Source organism: Dryobates pubescens, chromosome 11 (genome assembly GCF_014839835.1).
Source record: "Dryobates pubescens isolate bDryPub1 chromosome 11, bDryPub1.pri, whole genome shotgun sequence".
In the NCBI taxonomy this organism is placed as follows: domain Eukaryota; kingdom Metazoa; phylum Chordata; class Aves; order Piciformes; family Picidae; genus Dryobates; species Dryobates pubescens.
The window spans coordinates 33,695,439-33,714,546 of record NC_071622.1 but is presented as its reverse complement, the minus strand read 5'-3'; the positions used below and the strand labels follow the sequence as shown (position 1 = coordinate 33,714,546).

The 19,108-nt window shown below is 44.0% G+C and overlaps 1 protein-coding gene across 1 annotated transcript in view; it reads right to left on the bottom strand.

Annotated features, from left to right (window-relative positions):
• TUT4 (terminal uridylyl transferase 4) overlaps positions 1-19,108 on the bottom strand; it is a 48,697-nt gene that overhangs the window by 5,713 nt on the left and 23,876 nt on the right. The window contains exons 9-27 of the mRNA XM_054164954.1: positions 18,688-18,814; positions 17,610-17,729; positions 17,032-17,253; positions 16,734-16,908; positions 13,683-14,425; positions 13,046-13,196; positions 12,433-12,519; positions 11,653-11,756; positions 10,732-10,789; positions 10,535-10,638; positions 9,661-9,750; positions 7,787-7,900; positions 6,622-6,699; positions 5,693-5,870; positions 4,822-4,869; positions 4,641-4,723; positions 1,555-1,670; positions 1,051-1,211; positions 75-172 (exon numbers count right to left, since the gene is read on the bottom strand). Of these exons, the coding sequence (XP_054020929.1) occupies positions 75-172; positions 1,051-1,211; positions 1,555-1,670; positions 4,641-4,723; positions 4,822-4,869; positions 5,693-5,870; positions 6,622-6,699; positions 7,787-7,900; positions 9,661-9,750; positions 10,535-10,638; positions 10,732-10,789; positions 11,653-11,756; positions 12,433-12,519; positions 13,046-13,196; positions 13,683-14,425; positions 16,734-16,908; positions 17,032-17,253; positions 17,610-17,729; positions 18,688-18,814 (2,857 nt within the window). The remainder of the gene's footprint in view (positions 1-74; positions 173-1,050; positions 1,212-1,554; positions 1,671-4,640; positions 4,724-4,821; positions 4,870-5,692; positions 5,871-6,621; positions 6,700-7,786; positions 7,901-9,660; positions 9,751-10,534; positions 10,639-10,731; positions 10,790-11,652; positions 11,757-12,432; positions 12,520-13,045; positions 13,197-13,682; positions 14,426-16,733; positions 16,909-17,031; positions 17,254-17,609; positions 17,730-18,687; positions 18,815-19,108) is intronic.

Genomic DNA, 19,108 nt, shown 5'->3' with positions numbered 1-19,108 from the left:
GTTGCTAGCCTGGCCCAAGCCTGCTGGTTTGCTTCAGCTTGCTTACTCCACTGTCACAGCTGCTTGCAACTTACACATTCTGAGGACTGCCTGGTGCGCAAGGGACGTTCCACCTGCTGCTGGCTCACAGCCACCAGCTGGGAATTGACCATGCTCCGGACCAGCTGAGTACCTAAGCCAGGAACAAAGATGTTAATCAACCCCACAAGGGGATGAGTGACAATAACAGAGACCTAGCAGTCAGTGACACAGCAGATCCATCACCTAAACCTCTCCTTTAGGTGGGAAGCTTTCTGTCTGCTGGCACTAAGAGACATCAATAGGTACAGCAGCCAAACCCAAACACAATTCCCAGTGACACAAATCCTCACTTTGCTAGGGAAGGGCTGCTTGGTGCAGGTTTCTTGCCACTGTTGTAAGCAGTGGGGTTTTAAACAGCAACAATGGAAACTTTTGGGTAAAGAAACAAAGAGTAAGGGACATCAGCATACAGAAAAGCAGCAAGGAAAGCAAATGAACTCTGGAGTTCCTTTATGATGGGCCTGCTCTACATGTTTAAGTACTGCAGGCACCTAAGGGTGCAATCAGACTCATCTCTATTAGCAGTAACTTTTAAACTGGCTCCAGCCTCCTCATGCATCTGTTTGTTTTTGAAAGCATTACTTTGAGACACTGCTTTTGGATGCAAATACATCTCCTTACCTCTCAGGTGATGGAAGGAGAGCTGACATTTGAGGAACACTCACAAGAGGAAGTGCATTCAATTATTATTACTCCTAAAGGCTCCCAGCGTGAGTGGAAGACAAACAGTGCTGCCCCTGAAGCAGACTACTCTTACTGCTTAGCACACTTCCCTTCTCACCCACGTAAAGACTCTGCTTCAGGAGACGCGAGTCCCCTTGAAGGAAAGCAGCACTTGCTGTATTTGCAATGACTGAAAAGATTAGTTGCAGATTTTAGGGGAAGATGTTTACCAAGCCTATAGAGAATCCTAGAGAGAAGGGATCTCAGAGCTCTCCAGTGACACTGCCACCACCCACCCTGACTTACCTGCCACATTGTTATTTCTCTGCCGGGTTTGTTTGAACTCAGGGCAGTCTCTTCTAACGTGGCCCACATCCCCACAGATGAAACATCTTTTCTCTCTTGTTTCTCTCTCATCTTCCTTTGTGTCTTTTTCATCATCTTTCTCATTCTCCTTTTTCTTTAACCTGAACAGTATTTTTTTTATTAGCAATATCACAAAAGCACACACACACAAAGCAGATCTGTGCATGGCTGTTAACATTAGGATGATAGGAACTGGCTACAAAACCAGCTCCTGAGGCAGAATACAAATAGCTCAGGAACCCCAGAAAAACAGCTTTCAGACTCTAGGCTGGCTAACAACCTGTTTGTGGAACTCTAATGAACTTAGAAGCTCCCAAGAACTGTCCAGAAGCAATCTGTATTAGTTGAGGACTGTACCTGCATTTCAATAGGCTTAGCCTGCCAGTTAGTTCTAGGAAGCAATCCCACTGAAGCAGAACTTTGCCAGCTTGGTGTACCCCTTACCTCCTCCTCTTTGGGCAGTCTTTCATGTAGTGACCAATTTTTCCACAGACACGACAACACCTGTCATTGGGTGCCAATTCCCCATCTGTCAGCACTTTGGAGTCAAAGAAGTATTCCTGTCAAAAGACAGCAGACATACAATACATAAACCGCCCACCATAGACAGCTTTCATCTCCCAAGGTTTCACTGCAGCTCAGAACACACCCAGTCCTTTCCTACCTGTAAATGATGGCAGCTTTTGCAGAGATGTGGAACAATTTGGGCTAAAAAAAGGGCCATTTATTCTTAGGGCCAGAGGCTGAAATTGTAGAATTCACAGATCTAGCCTGCTGCCTACCTTGTGCTGCCCCAAGGCTCTTCAGAGGTGTGGCAGTTTTAGGCTGTGCCTAGGAAAATTTTCCACAGATTGAGTAGGAAAGTGGTAGAATGGACACAAATTACCATTGGATGCAAAAAGAAAATAATGATGAAGTCTGATTACTAACATAAAGTTAGTTGTATAAACTAACTCTTTTCTCTTTTCAGCTTCTTGGCTCTAGCTGATACTAGCTGGCAGCTTTTGCTTGGCTGTTGCTGACCTTGGCTGTGTTCTTCTTGTGGCTAAGTACTAACAGCGACTCTCTGCTCTTCTTTCTCTTTTCTCATGTACAGTGGGGAAGGGAGGCAAGGAGAGGGAAAGCTGTTGGGAGCCCCCTGGTTTTGCATTTCCTATTTCTAGATTTTAGTGTGCTTGTAAATAGAGCTTCATTTGCTTTTCCTGGCAAATTTGGTTTTGGGGCTAATTTCAACCCACCACAGGAGGACAGCTCCCTGCATACGATCTCTGTTGGCATCCGAGTCACTGCTTGTACGCTTTCTGAAGCAGCCTGTCCCTTCCTAAATGCCACAACTATATCCCTCTAGGCAGCACAAAGCTCAGGTGGGAAACAGATGGAGCATCTGCACACTGTCCTCTATCACTCCCTTTCCCTGGACTTTGCTCAGGACAGCTGCAGTTCTGATGTCAGACACCACAAAGGCTGCAGTTCACAGCCCCTGAGCACAAGATGTAAACACTCTCTTGCTGGTGGAGACTGAAACACGAGGTACAGACAGCATGTACAAAGTCCCGGTGCAGACAGTGCTACCATTTCTTCTCTGTACCACTAAGCTGTCACACAGGGCACTGGCTTCAGAAGGAAACTAAGGCCTTGTCTTTGTTGGGCACCCTGGAGAAATCAAATGCTCAGCAGTGCCACAGGTATTATTTCCTTCAGGAGAGGCAGCTCCTTTGCATGCCAAGGCTGCTGCCTGTGGGTAAAATGTTCAGTGAAAATCTGAGGAGGTAGACCAGCATCGCTGACCACAGCTGCACACACAGTGTGTGCTCCTCACAAGCACCACAGCCTTCTGTGGAGCACAACTGAGAAAAACCTGACTAGCAATTCTATTTATTCTACAGGCTCAGGTATTATCACTATAATTCATATTATTAGTGTCACAGAAGCACTCAAAAGTCCCAATAAAACCAGGTCCTGTTTCACTAGCACAGCACAAAACAAACACAGCCCCGGTACCAAAGAACCTTGGTTTTTTTCTGAGTCTCTATTAACACAGATAAAGAAAGCTAAAGGAAAAGAGAAGACAGAGAAGGATGAGAGGAAACAAAAGCTTTCAAAACATCTTTTTAAATCCCTTGGAAACAAACCTTGCTGAAAGCCATCCACAGAAACATGAGGGAAAAAAAGTTTGCTGTGAGGGTGACAGAACACTGGAACAGGCTGCCCAGGGAAGCTGTGGAGTCTCCCTCTATGGAGATACTCAAAACCTGCCTGGATGCATTCCTGTGTGATCTGCTCTAGGTGATCCTCCTCTGGCAGTGGGGATTGGACTCTCAAGGTCCCTTCCAACCCCTAACATTCTGTGATTCTGAGAGCAGTCCTCTGAACTATCTTAGAGAACACCTTTCTAAGCAGATGTGAAAAGTATTGATTCATAAAGTCATAGATTCATAGAATAGTTCAGGACAGAAGGGACCTCCAAAGGTCATCCAGTCCAACCTCCCTGCAGTCAGCAGGGACATCCTCAACTTGATCAGGATGCCCAGGGCCTCATTGAGCCTCACCTTGAATATCTTCAGGGATGGGGCCTCAACCACCTCCCTGGGCAACCTCTTCCAGTGTTCACCACCCTCACAGTAAACAACTTGTTCCTAACATCCAATCTACATCTGCTCTTCTCTAGTTTGAAGCCATTGCTCCTTGTCCTGTCACTGCAGGCCTTTGCAAACAGTCTCTCTCCATCCTTCCTGTAGCCCCCTTCAGGTACTGGCAGGCTGCTGTTAGGTCTCCCTGAAGCCTTCTCCAGGCTGAACACCCCTAGCTCCCTCAGCCTGTCCTTGCAGCAGAGGTGCTCCAAACCCCTGATCATTTTTGTGGCCTCCTCTGGACCCTCTCCATCAGGTCCATGTCCTTCCTATACATTCCAGAGGACTTACTTGCTCACAGAAAGACAACCAATTTTCTGTTACCTGGAGCTTGTAGCACAGAGGATGCTTTCTCTAGTATGATGTTGCATGAACATACTCCTGACCCTGAATCACCATGCACCTTAAGAAGCCCAGATTACTACAAATCCCCATGTTTACCACCACCCTTTCTCTTCCTTAAGCAGCAATCCTTCCTTTCTCCTCCATCTGGAAATATAAGGAGAATGGTACAGCTCTTGAGTTTGTTTTCTTTGGCTGCTTGAAGAGCTAGCAAGGGCCCTAAAGCTTTTGCTGGGTTTCATAGCCAATTTTGCAGTTTTCTGCAAGATTTAATGTCACACAATGAAATGTTTTATAAAAGAACCCCAAAACCAAACCAAAGTTATTTTCCCCAAGCCTGCCAAAAATATCCATCACCCATGTCAAGGGTCAGGGCTGGGAAGGCATTTGATCCTGTGGAGTTTACATTGCAGGAGTTTACCCCCAAGCTGTCCATCAGACACAGTGATGTGCAGTTCCACGCATGGTGCATACCATGACACCTGAAGAGACACACTGAAGACATTTGCTTTGGATGCATTGGTTCAGTGGACAAAGTAAAAAACTATGAACACTTACAGCTTCTCTTCCAACAGCTGGGTAGAAAGGGGTACCAAATAACTTTCTCCCATTGATAAATGCCTTCATTATGAAATTGGTCACTATTGAAGAAAGACAAAGTTATTGGAAAACATCAGAAAAAGCTGCAGCACTCTAGAAATTAGTGGTCACTAATTATTAGCAGACATTAATAGCTTACTTTTTCTAGAGACTCCAGCACCGAGATTATGATTCAAGTCAAAAGGATCTGTGTAAAAAATGGAGAAAAACAATTCAGAATTGGAAAAAACATGCTGCAACATTTTTTTTTAAGACAGAGAACTAATTTTTCTGTAGTGCAGGTCACAGAGGAATGCATCCAGGCAGGGCTTGAAAGTCTCCAGAGAAGGAGACTCCACAACCCTTCTAGGAAGCCTGTTCCAGCGCTTTGTGATCCTCAGAGTTAAGAATTTCCTCCTCATGTTGAGGTGGAACCTCCTGTGCTGGAGTTTATATCCATTGCCCCTTGTCCTATCATAGGGTGCAACTGAGAAGAGGCTGTCCTCTCCCTCTTGACACCCAGCCCTTAGATATTTATAAACATTGATTAAATCCCCTCTCAGACTTCTCTTCTCCAGACTAAACAGCCCCAGGGCTCTCAGCCTCTCCTCATCAGGCAGTGCTCCAGTCCCTTCCATCATCCTTGTAGCCCTCCATTGGACTCTCTCAGGTAGATCCCTGTCCATCCTGAAATGGAGAGCCCAAAAATGGATGCAGTATTCCAGGTGAGGTCTGACTAGGGCAGAGTAGAGGGGGAGGAGAACCTCCCTGGATCTGCTGGACACACTCCTCTTAATGCAGCCCAGGATCCCATTGGCCTTCTTGGCCACAAGGGCACCACACGGAACGTTCTGAATGTACACAGCTAACTGTAACAACGTGAGAGCAGGGTACTGCTGGACCCTAAAAGGGTCATCTAATCTCATTTGGTAAGCCCTAGCCTTGCAAACCATGCTTGTCTCTGAAGCACCAATGGTATTTTCCCCACGCAAAGCTCCTGGTGTTCCAGCTGTCCCTCAGCAGGTGAGTACCTTCGATAGCAATACACTTGGACGTCCACTGCTTCTCGAACGTCGTCAGCAGCTTCTTCTGCCGGATGCTGATCACATACTCCTTGAAGTCAAACTCCTCAGTGTAGAAGCGCAGCAGCCCCAGCCACAGCTCCCCCAGGGACTCAGTGTTCTTCCCCAGAGAGGGCAGGCGCTTCTTCTGCATGCAATTGAAGACAATTTACTGAGCTACAGTTGTTTCTCCTCCTCAACTCTCTCTCTCTGAGTTTGCCTGCCACCAACAGTTCCATCTGCTTCAAGTTAAATTTCTACAGTTAGCACTACCTCAATCCTGGGCTGTTTATTAAGAGTAAAACCATAAAGTTATTAAGAGTAAAAACCATAAAGTTCTGGTTTATGTTTTTTTCAGAAATAATTTACAATAAACCAAAAAAAAAAACCAACCCTAACCAGACACTTATTCCAGGGCTACTCAGGAAAAAATATAATAATAGAATCACAGAATGGTCCAGGCCAGAAGGGACCTCCGAAGATCATCCAGTCCAACCTCCCTGCAGTCAGCAGGGACTTCCCCAACTAGATCAGGATGCCCAGGGTCTTGCCGAGCCTCACCTTGAGTATCTCCAGGGAAGGGGCCTCAACCACCTCCCTGGGCAACCTCTTCCAGTGTTCCACCGCCCTTATAGTAAAGAACTTGGTCCTAACATCCGATCTACATCTGCTCTTCTCTAGTTTGAAGCCATTGCCCCTCATCCTGTCACTGCAGGCCTTTGCAAAGTCTCTCTCCATCCCTCTTGTAGCCTCCCTTCAGGTACCGGCAGGCTGCTATTAGGTCTCCCTGGAGCCTGCTCCAGTTTATTACTTTATAAATTACACTGTTAGAAATGTATGACTTTCCCATCAAAACAACCTTGTACAACTTAGTGACTCTTCTAGATTTAGAATATTACCAATTCTTCCATGTCATCAAAGAAAAAGGCATTCCATCCATCCACCATTCTTTGTGGAATCTGTTTTCCATCAAATATCTGCCAAAATAAAGGGACAGAGTTACCACTCTAATTCAAAGCCACTCTAATTCAAAGCCTTGCTGATAAGAAAGAACACCAAACTTTTCCACTTTCACAATTGCTTCTTTTAGGTGCAGAACACCCCACTGCTAAAAAGTCTGGAAGTAATTCTGCATTACTGCTAAACCTCTCTCCAATTATTGGGTTATTTAATTTTGACTTGTTCTGTGCAACTAAACAAACATGACTGAATTACCTCATCAGGAATCCAGCATCCCTCTGGCCCACAAACTCTCTCAGGAGACTTTATATGACTCTTATTACATTTTGACTTCAGCTAAGCCAAGGGGAAATTCCACTGTTATTTAAATGCACTCTCAGGGTAGCAATCAAATAACAACCCCCAACCACTACTGAAGTATCAGCAAGAAAGTCTGAGTCTCAGCTGCAGTGCTTAAGCCAATTTTCCTCTTGCAGACAAAAAAGCAATAAAAGTCAGGAAGGAACAGCTTTAGAAGTGCTTGGAAGAGGGAGGTAGCTGACTAATTAGTCTCCCCACCCATGTGACAGAGGTACAGAATGTTGTTTTCTTAGTAAAGTTTCCTGGCACATATGAGATAGTGTATTTATAGTGGTACCAAAGAATTACTTAGCTTTTTTATTTCCCCTTAATGAAATCGTTAAAATAAGCTTCTTATCTATACAGATAAGGTGTTGAGCAATAAATAAAGCTTCTGACAGTCACTGATGGCAGAGCTGGACTCGCATCTCAAGATCATCTGGCACTGCATCCTGATTACAATTCCCTTCTCACTATACCACCTGCCAATTTTTTCCTATCCTATTCTGCATATAAATACCATCCTAAGACCAAAAAATCCCAAAGTAAATTAACAGCAGAACTTAGGTTTAATAGATTTCCCATTTTGCTTTAATTTTCTTGGCAAGCTTTTACCCACTAAAACCAAGCAGGAGTTGGGAAGCTGCTAATGCAAAAGGGCCTCACACTTCATTCATCCCCCTGCTCCTAAAGGCCCAGACTTCTTGTATCTGGCTTGAAGAAACAGTGCATCTATTTTCACAGCTGCTTTTTCTGAAAGCCTACCTCCTGGAGGACTGGAATAACTGGTGGATTCCTCTGTTGTAGGAAGTACAAAACCATAAGAATATAGGCATACGAAGACAGGCTGCCACGGGATGCATCACCAATATCACAGCGCTGGAAAACACATGGGAAACAGAACCCTGAGCTTAGGTTTCAGTAGTCAAGACTAACAGCTATGGCAGACAGCAAGCAGAATCCCCACCAGGAACAGAAAACACTGTCATTTCAGAACTAAGAATTGGTTTATGAGGCCTGAAAAAGGAAATGTCCTCAGAGATAGGTGCCATCTGGCAAACCCACAGTGTAACTCGACTTACAGAAAAACAGAAAAGCTTCTCACAGCCAAAATGTTACTTTTTAGTTTGTAATGTGCCAAATTGAAGACCAAAAAAAGAGAAAAAAAGTCCCACAACAAAAATCCCAGCAAACCTGATATCCAACGGTGTACAATTTAATGTTCCTAAACTCGTGTCACTTGAGCTGTTTCTGTGATTCCTTATTGCTCTGGTTCCCCACCACACTGTGAATAATTAATGGGCAAGTACTGCCATGGTGCACTGGCACCTTAGGTAGTCTGCTAGCAAATGCACACAGGGGCCCAGCCTGCACAGCACAGCATTAATGCAAATCTCAGTGAATTACCTTACTGTGCTTGAAAATCTTATTCCAGTATAACCTTTCCACCGCACCTGCTTCTAAGCTACCCTTCGTGTCATAACAAACAACACACTTTTAACCTCTTAAGTCTGGAAAAAAAACCAGGGATCCACAAATTCCCATTAGCAGCAGAGGTGACAGCTGTTCCTGGGTGTTCTGCCAATGTACACAGAGGAGGAGGCATTTTGCTTAAGCACAGAGCATTTGTGTAGCTATGAAGTCACCTGCATCCATACAGAGGCAGGAGCCTATGTCACACAACTTGGAGGCTTGCTCTTTGCAGTAAGATTTCTAGAAAGTACACATTTGTAGGCTGCATACAACCCTACCAAAAGAGAGTATTGCCTATCCTATTATAAATTACATTACACTAATACACTGTTGTACACAGCACTACCGAAATAGAAGAGCAAAAGAGCAAGATTCCTTATTATGGACACAAGGCATTTTTCATCTGGGCACAGAAGAGACATCACCACACCAAAACAAAGGTCTTGGTGGTAGTATAATGTCCATTCCATTCTGGAACACAGGTATTTCATTCAACCTGATGCATTGTATTGCACTCTCTATAACCCATTTTCTATTTGCCCCTGTCTCACTAAGCTGTTTGGGGGAGGGTACTTGGCAGTGCAGCTTGAATAAAAAGAAAGCTCCTGTTTGAGTTAGCAAGGGCTGTATAGTGGAACACTTCATTTAGAGTATCATAAGGAAAAAAAGATGCAGGAGATTTGGAATTTGTTGTTTCCAAACTCTTAATGATAAGTGCATGTCCTGGGCATATCAAGCCCAGGCACTTAGCCACTCATTCATCAGCCCATACCTGCTCCTAACTCAGAGCAAGCAGAACAAGGCAACTAAGCCAGAAGAAAGCTGCAGTAATCTCTGGGGTGGCAACTTGGGAAGCCCATGCACAACCACATGGTCCTCTCTCTTACAGTTACCTATTTTCCCAGGGGGTTTTTTTGTTTGTTTGGGAGGGTTTTTTTACATAAAACAAACAAAAACCACAAAAGTTTTCCTACCATCAGCTTCCTCTTGGGCAACAATCTTTCAACCAGGACTAAAGAACTTGATTCTGTCACACACGATCGGGTGCAGCACAGTCAGCTTAAGAAAGCACATTTCCTGTTAAGAGCATTCTACTGTCTCCTTCCCAGTTGCTGTTAAAAGTAAACCCAGTGGCTGTACAAACAAGAACCTTCTTTTCACATTACCTTTGCAAAAACTTTCATTGTGTAGCCCAGATACTGCACTCTAGGGTCAATAGCTGCATATGTAGCCAGCATTCTTGTGTTATGCTGTGCCTGTGAAAAGGGAAAATAAAAACACATTAAAAAAAAAATCAAACATATGTCTCCAGGTAATTTAAAGTTAATTACAGTACAGCCTGCAGGAGATGCATAATATAATAGGAGGACAAAAAAACCCCCACCAAAAATCACAGCACTATTCCATCGGTACCTGAAGGGGGTCTACAAAAAAGATGGTGAGGGGCTTTTTAGGGTATCAGGTAGTGATAGGACTAGGGGGAATGGATCCAAGGTAGAAGAGGGGAGATTTAGATTAGACATTAGGAAGTTCTTCATCACAAAGATGGCAAGACACTGGAACAGGTTGCCCAAGGAGCTGATGGAAACCCCATGCCTTGAAGTTTTTAAGGCCAGGCTGGATGGATGGGGCTCTGGACAGCCTGGTCTAGTGTGAGGTGTCCCTGCCCATGGCAGGGGGGTTGGAACTAGATGACCCTTGAGGTCCCAACTCTGACAATTCTGTGAAATTCCACACTCTGTATCTTCTTTGCAGGTAAATATGAGGCCATTACACTAGACATGGTAAAATTCCACTGTGCTAGATGTAAGCTGGGATGAGCTGCACTGTTGATACTGGCAGAAAGGCGCCAGTGAATTGCAGTACTACCAGCCCTGCAGGAGCATGCACAGAAATGCTTGGTGTGCCATGCTACTGCTCTGCCATCAGACTACAGTCACTTGGGTTGGTCTGAGGGCATGGGCCACTGAATTTAAATAAAGTTACACTGTATTAAAAAGCTTTCTTTGAACATAACCCCAAACCCAAGCAGATGCTTACCAGTGTGTTGTATAAACTGATGTCCCCTTCCAAGCCACTCCGTCTGTGCTCAAATTTCACAATAGGCACTTTGGCTGTGGTTATAGGCAAGATGTTTCTCAAACCTGGGGAAGTTACACTTTAGTACATAAAACATTTCCATTAACTACCTAGACAGTAAATGCAAATACAAACCAAGTAATACTTTAAACACTTACCTGGATGCTTCTTAAGAACTTTTGCCAAGCCTTCTATTATTTCTTTACAGTTTAATTTCTAGGAAGAACAAATATCACAGCTTCAGATGTTCAAATATGGATTCTGCCCCAACAAGCATATCTACTATAAAACATGCATTTGCTATGAAACCTGTATTTACTATCAAGCATGTATTTCACAGAGGAAAAGTTTAGGTACAAGAAGTAGTAAGCAGTAAGGCAGCAGATGACTCATACTGTATATGAACATCTACAGTGTACAAAGTGTGTGTCTACAGGGCACCAAAACAGGCTTATCTTGCTTCAGCTCCACAGACTGCAACAAGCCAATGTGGTACTAGCAAAATCCTACTTTACAGAATAGAATAGAATAGATCAGACCAGACCAGGTTGGAAGAGACCTTCGTGATCATCGTGTCCAACCTATCATCCAACACCACCTAATCAACTAACCCATGGCACCAAGCACCTTATCAAGTCTCTTCCTAAACACCTCCAGTGATGGCAACTCCACCACCTCCCGGGGCAGCCCATTCCACCAATCACTCTCTCTATGAAAAATTTCTTTGTAACATCCAGCCTAAACCTCCCCTGGCACAGCTTGAGACTGTGTCCTCTTCTTCTGGTGCTGGTTGCCTGGGAGAGGAGACCAGCCCCCGCCTGTCTACAGCCTCCCTTCAGGTAGTTGTAGACAGCAATAAGGTCTCCTCTTCTCCAGGATAAGCAACCCCAGCTCCCTCAGCCTCTCCTCACAGGGCTGTGCTCCAAACCCCTCCCCAGCTTTGTTGCACTTCTATGGACACATTCCAGCAAGTCAACATCTCTCCTAAACTGAGTGGCCCAGAAATCTTAACTGAACTAAAAGTCTTAAAGACTTCTTGAATTTAAACCAGTAAATGCTACCAGTTTCAAAACTCTTACCTCTGCATTTTCGTGGCCTTCCAAAGTCATGCAGATATCTAGATCGCTGTCCCGAAATCCAAACCCATTCTTTGAAGAACCAAATAAGCAAAGTCTGGCTTTGTCTGACAGAAAGAAGAGGCCAAAACAGGTAAGTTCTTTTGCAATTAAATGGTTAAGTGTTTCCTATAGGATGCTGCCTAACCAGGGTGTGTAGATGCCCATCAGAAGCGTGCTTGAAGAGAGCACATCCACAGCTGGTGACCTGGGATTAGCATTGTTTTACAACACCTACAAAAAGAATTGCTTTCCAACTCTGCCTGGACTCCCCTCACTGTAGTAGGATACTAAAAGAACATAACCAGCTCAGCAAGATTTCTGAGGTACTTCAAACATTGGTGATGAGGCAAAAAGAGCACTTGGCCCACAAGCCAGGTAACACTAAAGCCAGCTGGCCAGGGCTCTTTTTGTCCTGACTGCAATAGTCCTGCATCTGCATGATTCTTTTGCAGCTCTTCCTCCACTCCAGGGACATTTCCATGGAACAGCACTGAGGAATGCTCCTGTTAGAAGGCTACAAGATAGCTTTACATACAGAGGGGAAAGAGATGGCACTGCTTTAAGCAAGGAAAATGAGCTATTACGAGACAATTATGTCCCTGCTTACTGCAGAGGGGCTGGACTAAATGACCTTTAAAGGTCTCTTCCAACCCAATGCATTCCATGATTCTGTGATCTTCATACTGTGGCCAGCAGGAATGAAGAAGGCATTACCAAGAGGCACAACCCACTGGTACCTACCATTATACTCCTTGCGAATAAATCTTTCCAGACTTGCCAGAATTTGCTCTCTGTTTTGTTGCTCAGATAAAGGAGGGGATAATTCATCTGAAAACAAGTTAAAACACAGTCAGATGGGATTCAGCTACCTCAAAAATCTTTTCCAGTCAAGCCCAAGTATTGTATACCTTTTTGTTACATTGACTTTCTTCTAATGCAAGTTTTTCTTCTTTCTGACATTATCAGAGTTGCCAGGATTTAATTTCAGGTGTCTGTTTCCTCTGTACTTAACTCCAGCACAGGAGCGGCTTGGCAGGCAGCTGCCATCCAGCCATGGTTAACTCACCATAGCACCAAAATAAGAGCCTAATTTCTGGAAACAGGAGTAACTTTCTACAAACCCAGGGAGCAATCCTGTACAATATTAGCTTCTTAAATGGTAGTAAGAATTTGATATCACAGCCGTGGACTACATGAGAATTAAAACTGGTAGCCTTGGGTACCTGGCAAAGAGTTCACTGAATTTCCCAGACTGGGCAATGAAACCCTGGAGTTGGGTTTTTTTTGTGTGTGTTTGTTTTTCCTCCCCCCAGCTCAGAGTTTACAGTGGAGTACAAACACTTTCCCAGCTTACCAAAACATCTTTTGCAGACTATATCAAGGATCTCCCGGAATCTGTCCGTCATTGGTGGTAGTGGTTTTAGATCGATTTTCTTGAAATCCTCTGGGCAGTCATTTCTGGAATGTCCATCCCTTTTGCAGATGCTGCATACTATAGTTGGTGGCTTGAGGGGCAGAGGGGAGTGCACAAATGTCATTTTGCTTTTAAGGTCGTTCAACAGACCTAACATTTCCATCTAAGTCACGCAACCCAGAACACGTAATCCGTGAAAAACCACAGGGGCTCAGCAAAGAACAGAAGACCACTTTTCAACAGGCTGTGTTCTGTTCTCCCACCAACTGGGAAATTCTACAAGGAAGCAGGAGAAAGGGGCAAAAAAACCCACCCAAACCAGTGGAAAAATAAAACTCAGGTTGTGGGGGATTTTTCTTAGGAAGTTAGAAAACTTTGAATAAGATGAGGACAACAGAGTCTGAATGCAGAGAGGCCCAGCTTTTTGCAGTCCTGAAATGCAACTACTCTGAAAAGACTACAGAGTACCAGCCCTACGAGAAACTGAAACAGTCACTTGGAGAACCCCACCATCTCTCCACTCTTAGCTGTAGTGATTTACAAGTAACAGCCCAGAACTATCACTTGCACAGCTTACCTTTCCTGAAGTCAAAATAAACTTATCAAACACATAATGCATTTCTTCTGTCGAGAGTCTGCCTTCCTCTTTGAGCTCATGAGCTTCCAACAGTGCTTTGCAGTGGGGCGAGGTAGCTGGTGTGCCAGTGCACTGACTCTTCTGAGAGGACTCTGTTCCCAAACCCTGGCTGCTCTCAGCATCAGGAAGTTCACTGCTGGAACGTGTGTCGTAGGGCCGATGTTCGCTGCAGTTACAGCAGGGGCTTAGCTCGCTTTCACTCACACAAACTGAAATTTCTCCATCATCCCTCTCTGTAAGTGATTCCTGCTTCAGTTCACAGCATTCCTTAGGAAGGAGAGATAAAGCTTCATCTTTGTCTTCATCATAGCTAAAGTCCAGTGTTGACAGCAGCACAGAGTCTGTGTCCTTGGGAGTACATCTTTTGGCTGCAGCTTCTACCACCTCATTACATTCAAGTTCATTCTCTGGTGTCTTACATCCACTTCCTATATTGGGTTTATCCACAACTTTCTCCCCTTGTGGAAGGCAGCAGTTGGCTACAGACTCTTCAGACCTCATGGATTTCTTGTTGTTCATTTTCCCTTTTTCCTTTTTCTTTGTATCTGGCTTGGATTTAATCCCACCCTTACTTTGTGGACAGGCAAAATATTTATACGCCGTCCTAAAGCGCTCCAGGATGTACTCAAACACCATCTGGCTGTTGAGACTCCGTGCAACGTTCCTCTTTAGTGCAAAAGGGTCTAGGAAGAGAAACAACAATGTCATCAGAAATCTTTCATTTCTACATTTCACCCAAGCAACTGAAATGCCTAACTTATGATATTGCAGTTACAGAGAGATTCTTTAATACAACCCAGGATTAGATTTGGATACCCTTAGAGAACACAGGGCCCACGAGGTCTTTTGGACTCCTTCCACAGCAAACACAGCACACATGTGGCTAGGAATGGCTGGAAACCATAAACCATTCTACACAGTGTTGTTTAAAAAGCAACCCACAGCTACACTGACCATTGTTGCAGGTTCTTTTTCTCTTGAGATATTCCTATTAGGGGCATCCTATTAGGAGAGACCTACTAAAGGCCTTCCAGTACCTGAAGGGGGCCTACAAGAATGATGGAGATGTTTATAAAGGCCTCTAGTGACAGGATGAGAGGCAATGGCTTCAAACTAGTAAAGAGCAGATTTAGATTGAATGTCAGGAACAGGTTCTTCACTATGAGGGTGGTGGAAGACTGGAACAGGTTGCCCAGGGAGGTGGTTGGGGCCCCATCCCTGAAGATATTCAAAGTGGAGCTCAACAGGACTCTGGGGCAACCTGAACTACTGGAGGATGTCCCTCCTTGCTGTAGAGGGAATTGGACTAGATGACCTTTGGAGGTCTCTTCCAACCCAGACCACTAAATAAGTCTATGACTCCGGTGATTTTTCTAAACCTGAAAGCAAAATAAACATACAAAGGCCAAAGAAAGGCGGGCCCGCCTGAAGTTTTTCCCCCCCTCACTGAGGAAGGATTTGCATTACCCTTAAGAAATTAACTTCTCTAAGAGCAACAGTAATGCTGTAAGGATTATAAGAACCAGTCTCACCAGGTTTCACTCTTAGTCCTTCCTAGTCTTTCTAGCTCAAACATGTTTTTCAAGTACAAAGAGCACTTGCATAGTTGCTACAAGTTTGCCTGGGAAGATAGCATCAAACTGAGATTCTGTTACTTCATCATTACAAAGTCAACATAAAAACAACACAAAAAACCAAAACAAAACCACGACAACCAAACCCAAAACCACAGAGAAATAATATAACCAGACCAGTGATAAGAGCTATCAGAAGGAGCAAGCAGTCTGCTTTCTGAAATGGCTTCCTGGTTCCTCCTCAACAATTTGCTCTTTCGTCTCACAGATTTAGGCTGAATAAACACTGCTATGATTTAAAACTCTTTAGCTAAAGTGATTGAAGGAAAGAATTGGAAAATTAAAGACACAGGAATGATCTGGGGAGCCACTTCTCAACACATGCCTCAGCAATTAATTGCCTGCTTTTCTCCTTTTTACTCTTCCTCCTTGCTCATCCTTCAATACACCTTCAGTAACTTATTCTCTGTCTTTACGGTTCTCTTTGACCTATTTCTCCTCCTCTCCATCATTTCATGAAAGCCATAGTAAAGGTACTTCATCAACATCTCCAGAAAGACTCCAAACCCCATGATTTATACTTTTATAAAAGTTATCACCTGAGATGTTTTCTTAACCTTCCTGGAATACCCCAGCTCTCTACTCTTAAGGCAACTCAGAAAGCGATGCACTGCTCTGTGACTTTCCCTCTCAAGTACTGTTTACATGCTTTTCTGTTGAGGAACAGAAAATAAAGATATCTTCCAGTTATAAAGAAGTAACAGTCATTTTCTTTCTCTCTCCCTCTTTCTCTCTCTCTCTCCCTTTTTCTCTCTTTCTTTCCCCACCATGCATAACTCAGGGTACATATTACCAGCAAATTCACAGGGTCTCACTCCCTTAGCAGAATATCCAGGCCCTGAAGCACAGCCATTCAATTTCCCAGTATGGAAATGGTTCCCACAGGGAAGGAACAAAGGGAAAGTGCTGGGGCACTTTGCTTGTGTCACTGCGATGGGTTTGGTCCAGTTCACTCTGATCAGAGCTAACCTCTCTTCTCAGCCTGCATTAGAGGAAGCAAACTGCTAGCTGGTAATATTCAAAACACATTGTGCTTTTGGAAATGCAGCTAGGGGTGCTGAAGATACCAATATTAGACTTGTTGAATAGGAATAAATAACAGCTTGTGGAAATAGTGGAACCAGAAATTCACACCCAGCATTTCAAAGACCAGAACTGCAAACAGTTGCAGTGAACAGAAAATTTGTCTTTAAGCAGATTAAATAGCTGACAAATGATATAAAGCAAAATAAAATACATTTTCTCTTTCTTCTCCAATTAGTGATGTAATTTATTGTCCAGGCTTCTTGTGGCAGAGCTGTAAGCATTAGGTAAATAAAGATAATGCTGCAGGAAGCTGGGAAGGGTCCTGCCCTACCTTCGATGGCTATTCGCCTCTTGGGCCAGTTCTTGTTCTCCCTGGTGAGGAGCTCCTGGACCCGGATGCTGATGACATACTCCTCCAAAGCAAACTCCAGTGTGTAAAACTTCAAGAGCTCCAGCCACAGCTGCCCCAGGGAAACTTGGTGGGGGGTTCTGAACGCTAAGACAGACTGAAACAAGAATGCTCAATCGCAGTATGAAATGAAAATCCCTTGATTTGCCCTGGTTCCACCCAACATTCACATCTCAATGTAAATCAGGGGTAAGAGACAAGAAATAAAGCCATGACTTACATTGCCTTGCTTCTCCTTCACATTACTCTGGCTGTCCGCTTCCGAGTTTGTTACCTTCTTGCCACCACCTTTTTGCTGTTCAACTTTAGTTTTGCTTTCCGCTCCAACGGAGTTTTTGGCTGCACCGTTTGTTGGTGGCTTGTACTCCCACCGTACAAACTCTTCTCCTTCTATACCTTTCAGCTGGTGGTCATCTGGCCTCTTTGAATCAAAGCCTTCAATCTAACAACAATTAAAGTCTCTGAAATCACGCTGCATACAACACAAACAACCCAAAGCTTTCACCAAAGGTAACACTGACAACTGTGGTATTTAGCCCCCGCAAGCATAACCAACGTCAGAGAAATCGCTGCAGAGAATTAAAGAAGCAAACATTTGTCCTTGCCTCCAAAATTCAGGAGGACACAACAGCCCTGGCTACAGCAGCTGCCTTTTCTTAAAGGTCATCAGAATCATCAGGCAGCAAAGCCACACGAGGATTAGGTACCAAAGTTTCCTATGGACAAATTCCTTACACAAAACACAGAAATAAAGCCAACAGCTGTGGAACAAGGTGACTCTGTTAGCAGCTCACTTACCCAGCTGCCCAAATAGGATGGCAAAATCCGTGGCTTTCTTTGTTGAAGGAAAAATATCACCATTAAGGCAAAGGAGTATGAGGGAATTCCACCTTCAGCCTGACAGTCAATGTGGCAGAGCTGCAAGAGCATAAAGAATTGGTTTTCTGGTGTAACAGCATTTTCATTTCAAACCTAATATAAAAGGGCAAGTATTAAAGCAATGTGAGGCACATACTAGAGTGAAACAGGAACCTTTGTCTCAGAAACTGCAGTCACTATGCCATGGACAGACAAAATGCCAACAGCAGTCACTCACAGAGTGCCTGAGGTTTGATTATTTCTTATTCTCTTCAGTTTCATCATATTTCTGTGACTGTGGGACACATTTGTTATCCTATGCAGAAGTCCAGCCAGCTGTCAGGTGTTTGTTACTGTGCAACACCTGATGCATGGAGATGGGGGTTCTATGCATCTGGCTGTAATCCCACACTGACCTCTTCTATGGAACTCGAGGGATTTGAGAAACCTATCAGACTTTGAGCAGTTCTTTGTAGTTTCTACTGATGCTACTTACATGCTGTAAACCAGGAATTTCAGTACAAACATCTTCCTAAATCAAGCAACAATAATACCAACTCATTTTTCATTAAAGCCTAAATGTTCTACATCAAGTCTGGCCTGGCAGCAGCTTTGGGGCTCAATTAAAAGACAACTGAATGCTGGCTGCGACAGTTACAACTTGGTTCCTGTGCTGGTTGCTGACATCTGTAAGAAGTACTGCATGGTATGACCGGCCCCTTTTTGAGCAAGTTAACTTTCTTCTGCTGTTGAGGTCACACTGAAAGTTTGCAAGACCAGACTGCTCTGCTGAGCTGGATTTAAGGCTTAATTAAGTAGTTTTAAGGAATTAGTGTAAAAGCTTGCTAACAGAATAGAGGAAGCTTCCCACCAAAATCTTCAGTCTCATTCTAGCCTGTTGAGAGGTGAACTAGTGGCACCAAATCTTTTCTACCAAGATGTTAGACATTATATTGTATGCAGCACTTCCAAAGAGGGAATATGGAGACTTAATTTTCTTCCCCTGTTAGAAACTTACTCTAGCCCAGTAGCGGAAAGCCAAAACCAAGGGAATAAGGACAGGCTCCAGTTTCCCAAGGGCAGCCAGCAGGTCAGTTGTAAGGCAAGCCACATCATTCCTAGCACTCACTTTACATGTCAAACCACTGCAATTACAAATGGAAAACAGAGAAAACAGGGTTATTGCCTTGTGTATACAGATGATGCTTGGGGAACAGGGCAAGGGGGGGGCATCCCATCCACCATAATAAAAACATCCATCAGTGCCTCCCGACCCAAGAACCCAAACTTCTTAAAGAAAAGTTACAGAATATGCTCACCAGTTGGGTCTAGAATTTACACAGATTCCTTACAGTTAAAAATACAAAAACAGCATTAAAAATTTGCTCTGACACTACTTAATTGTGCAATATTGCACAACTCAAACTCCATGTACACGT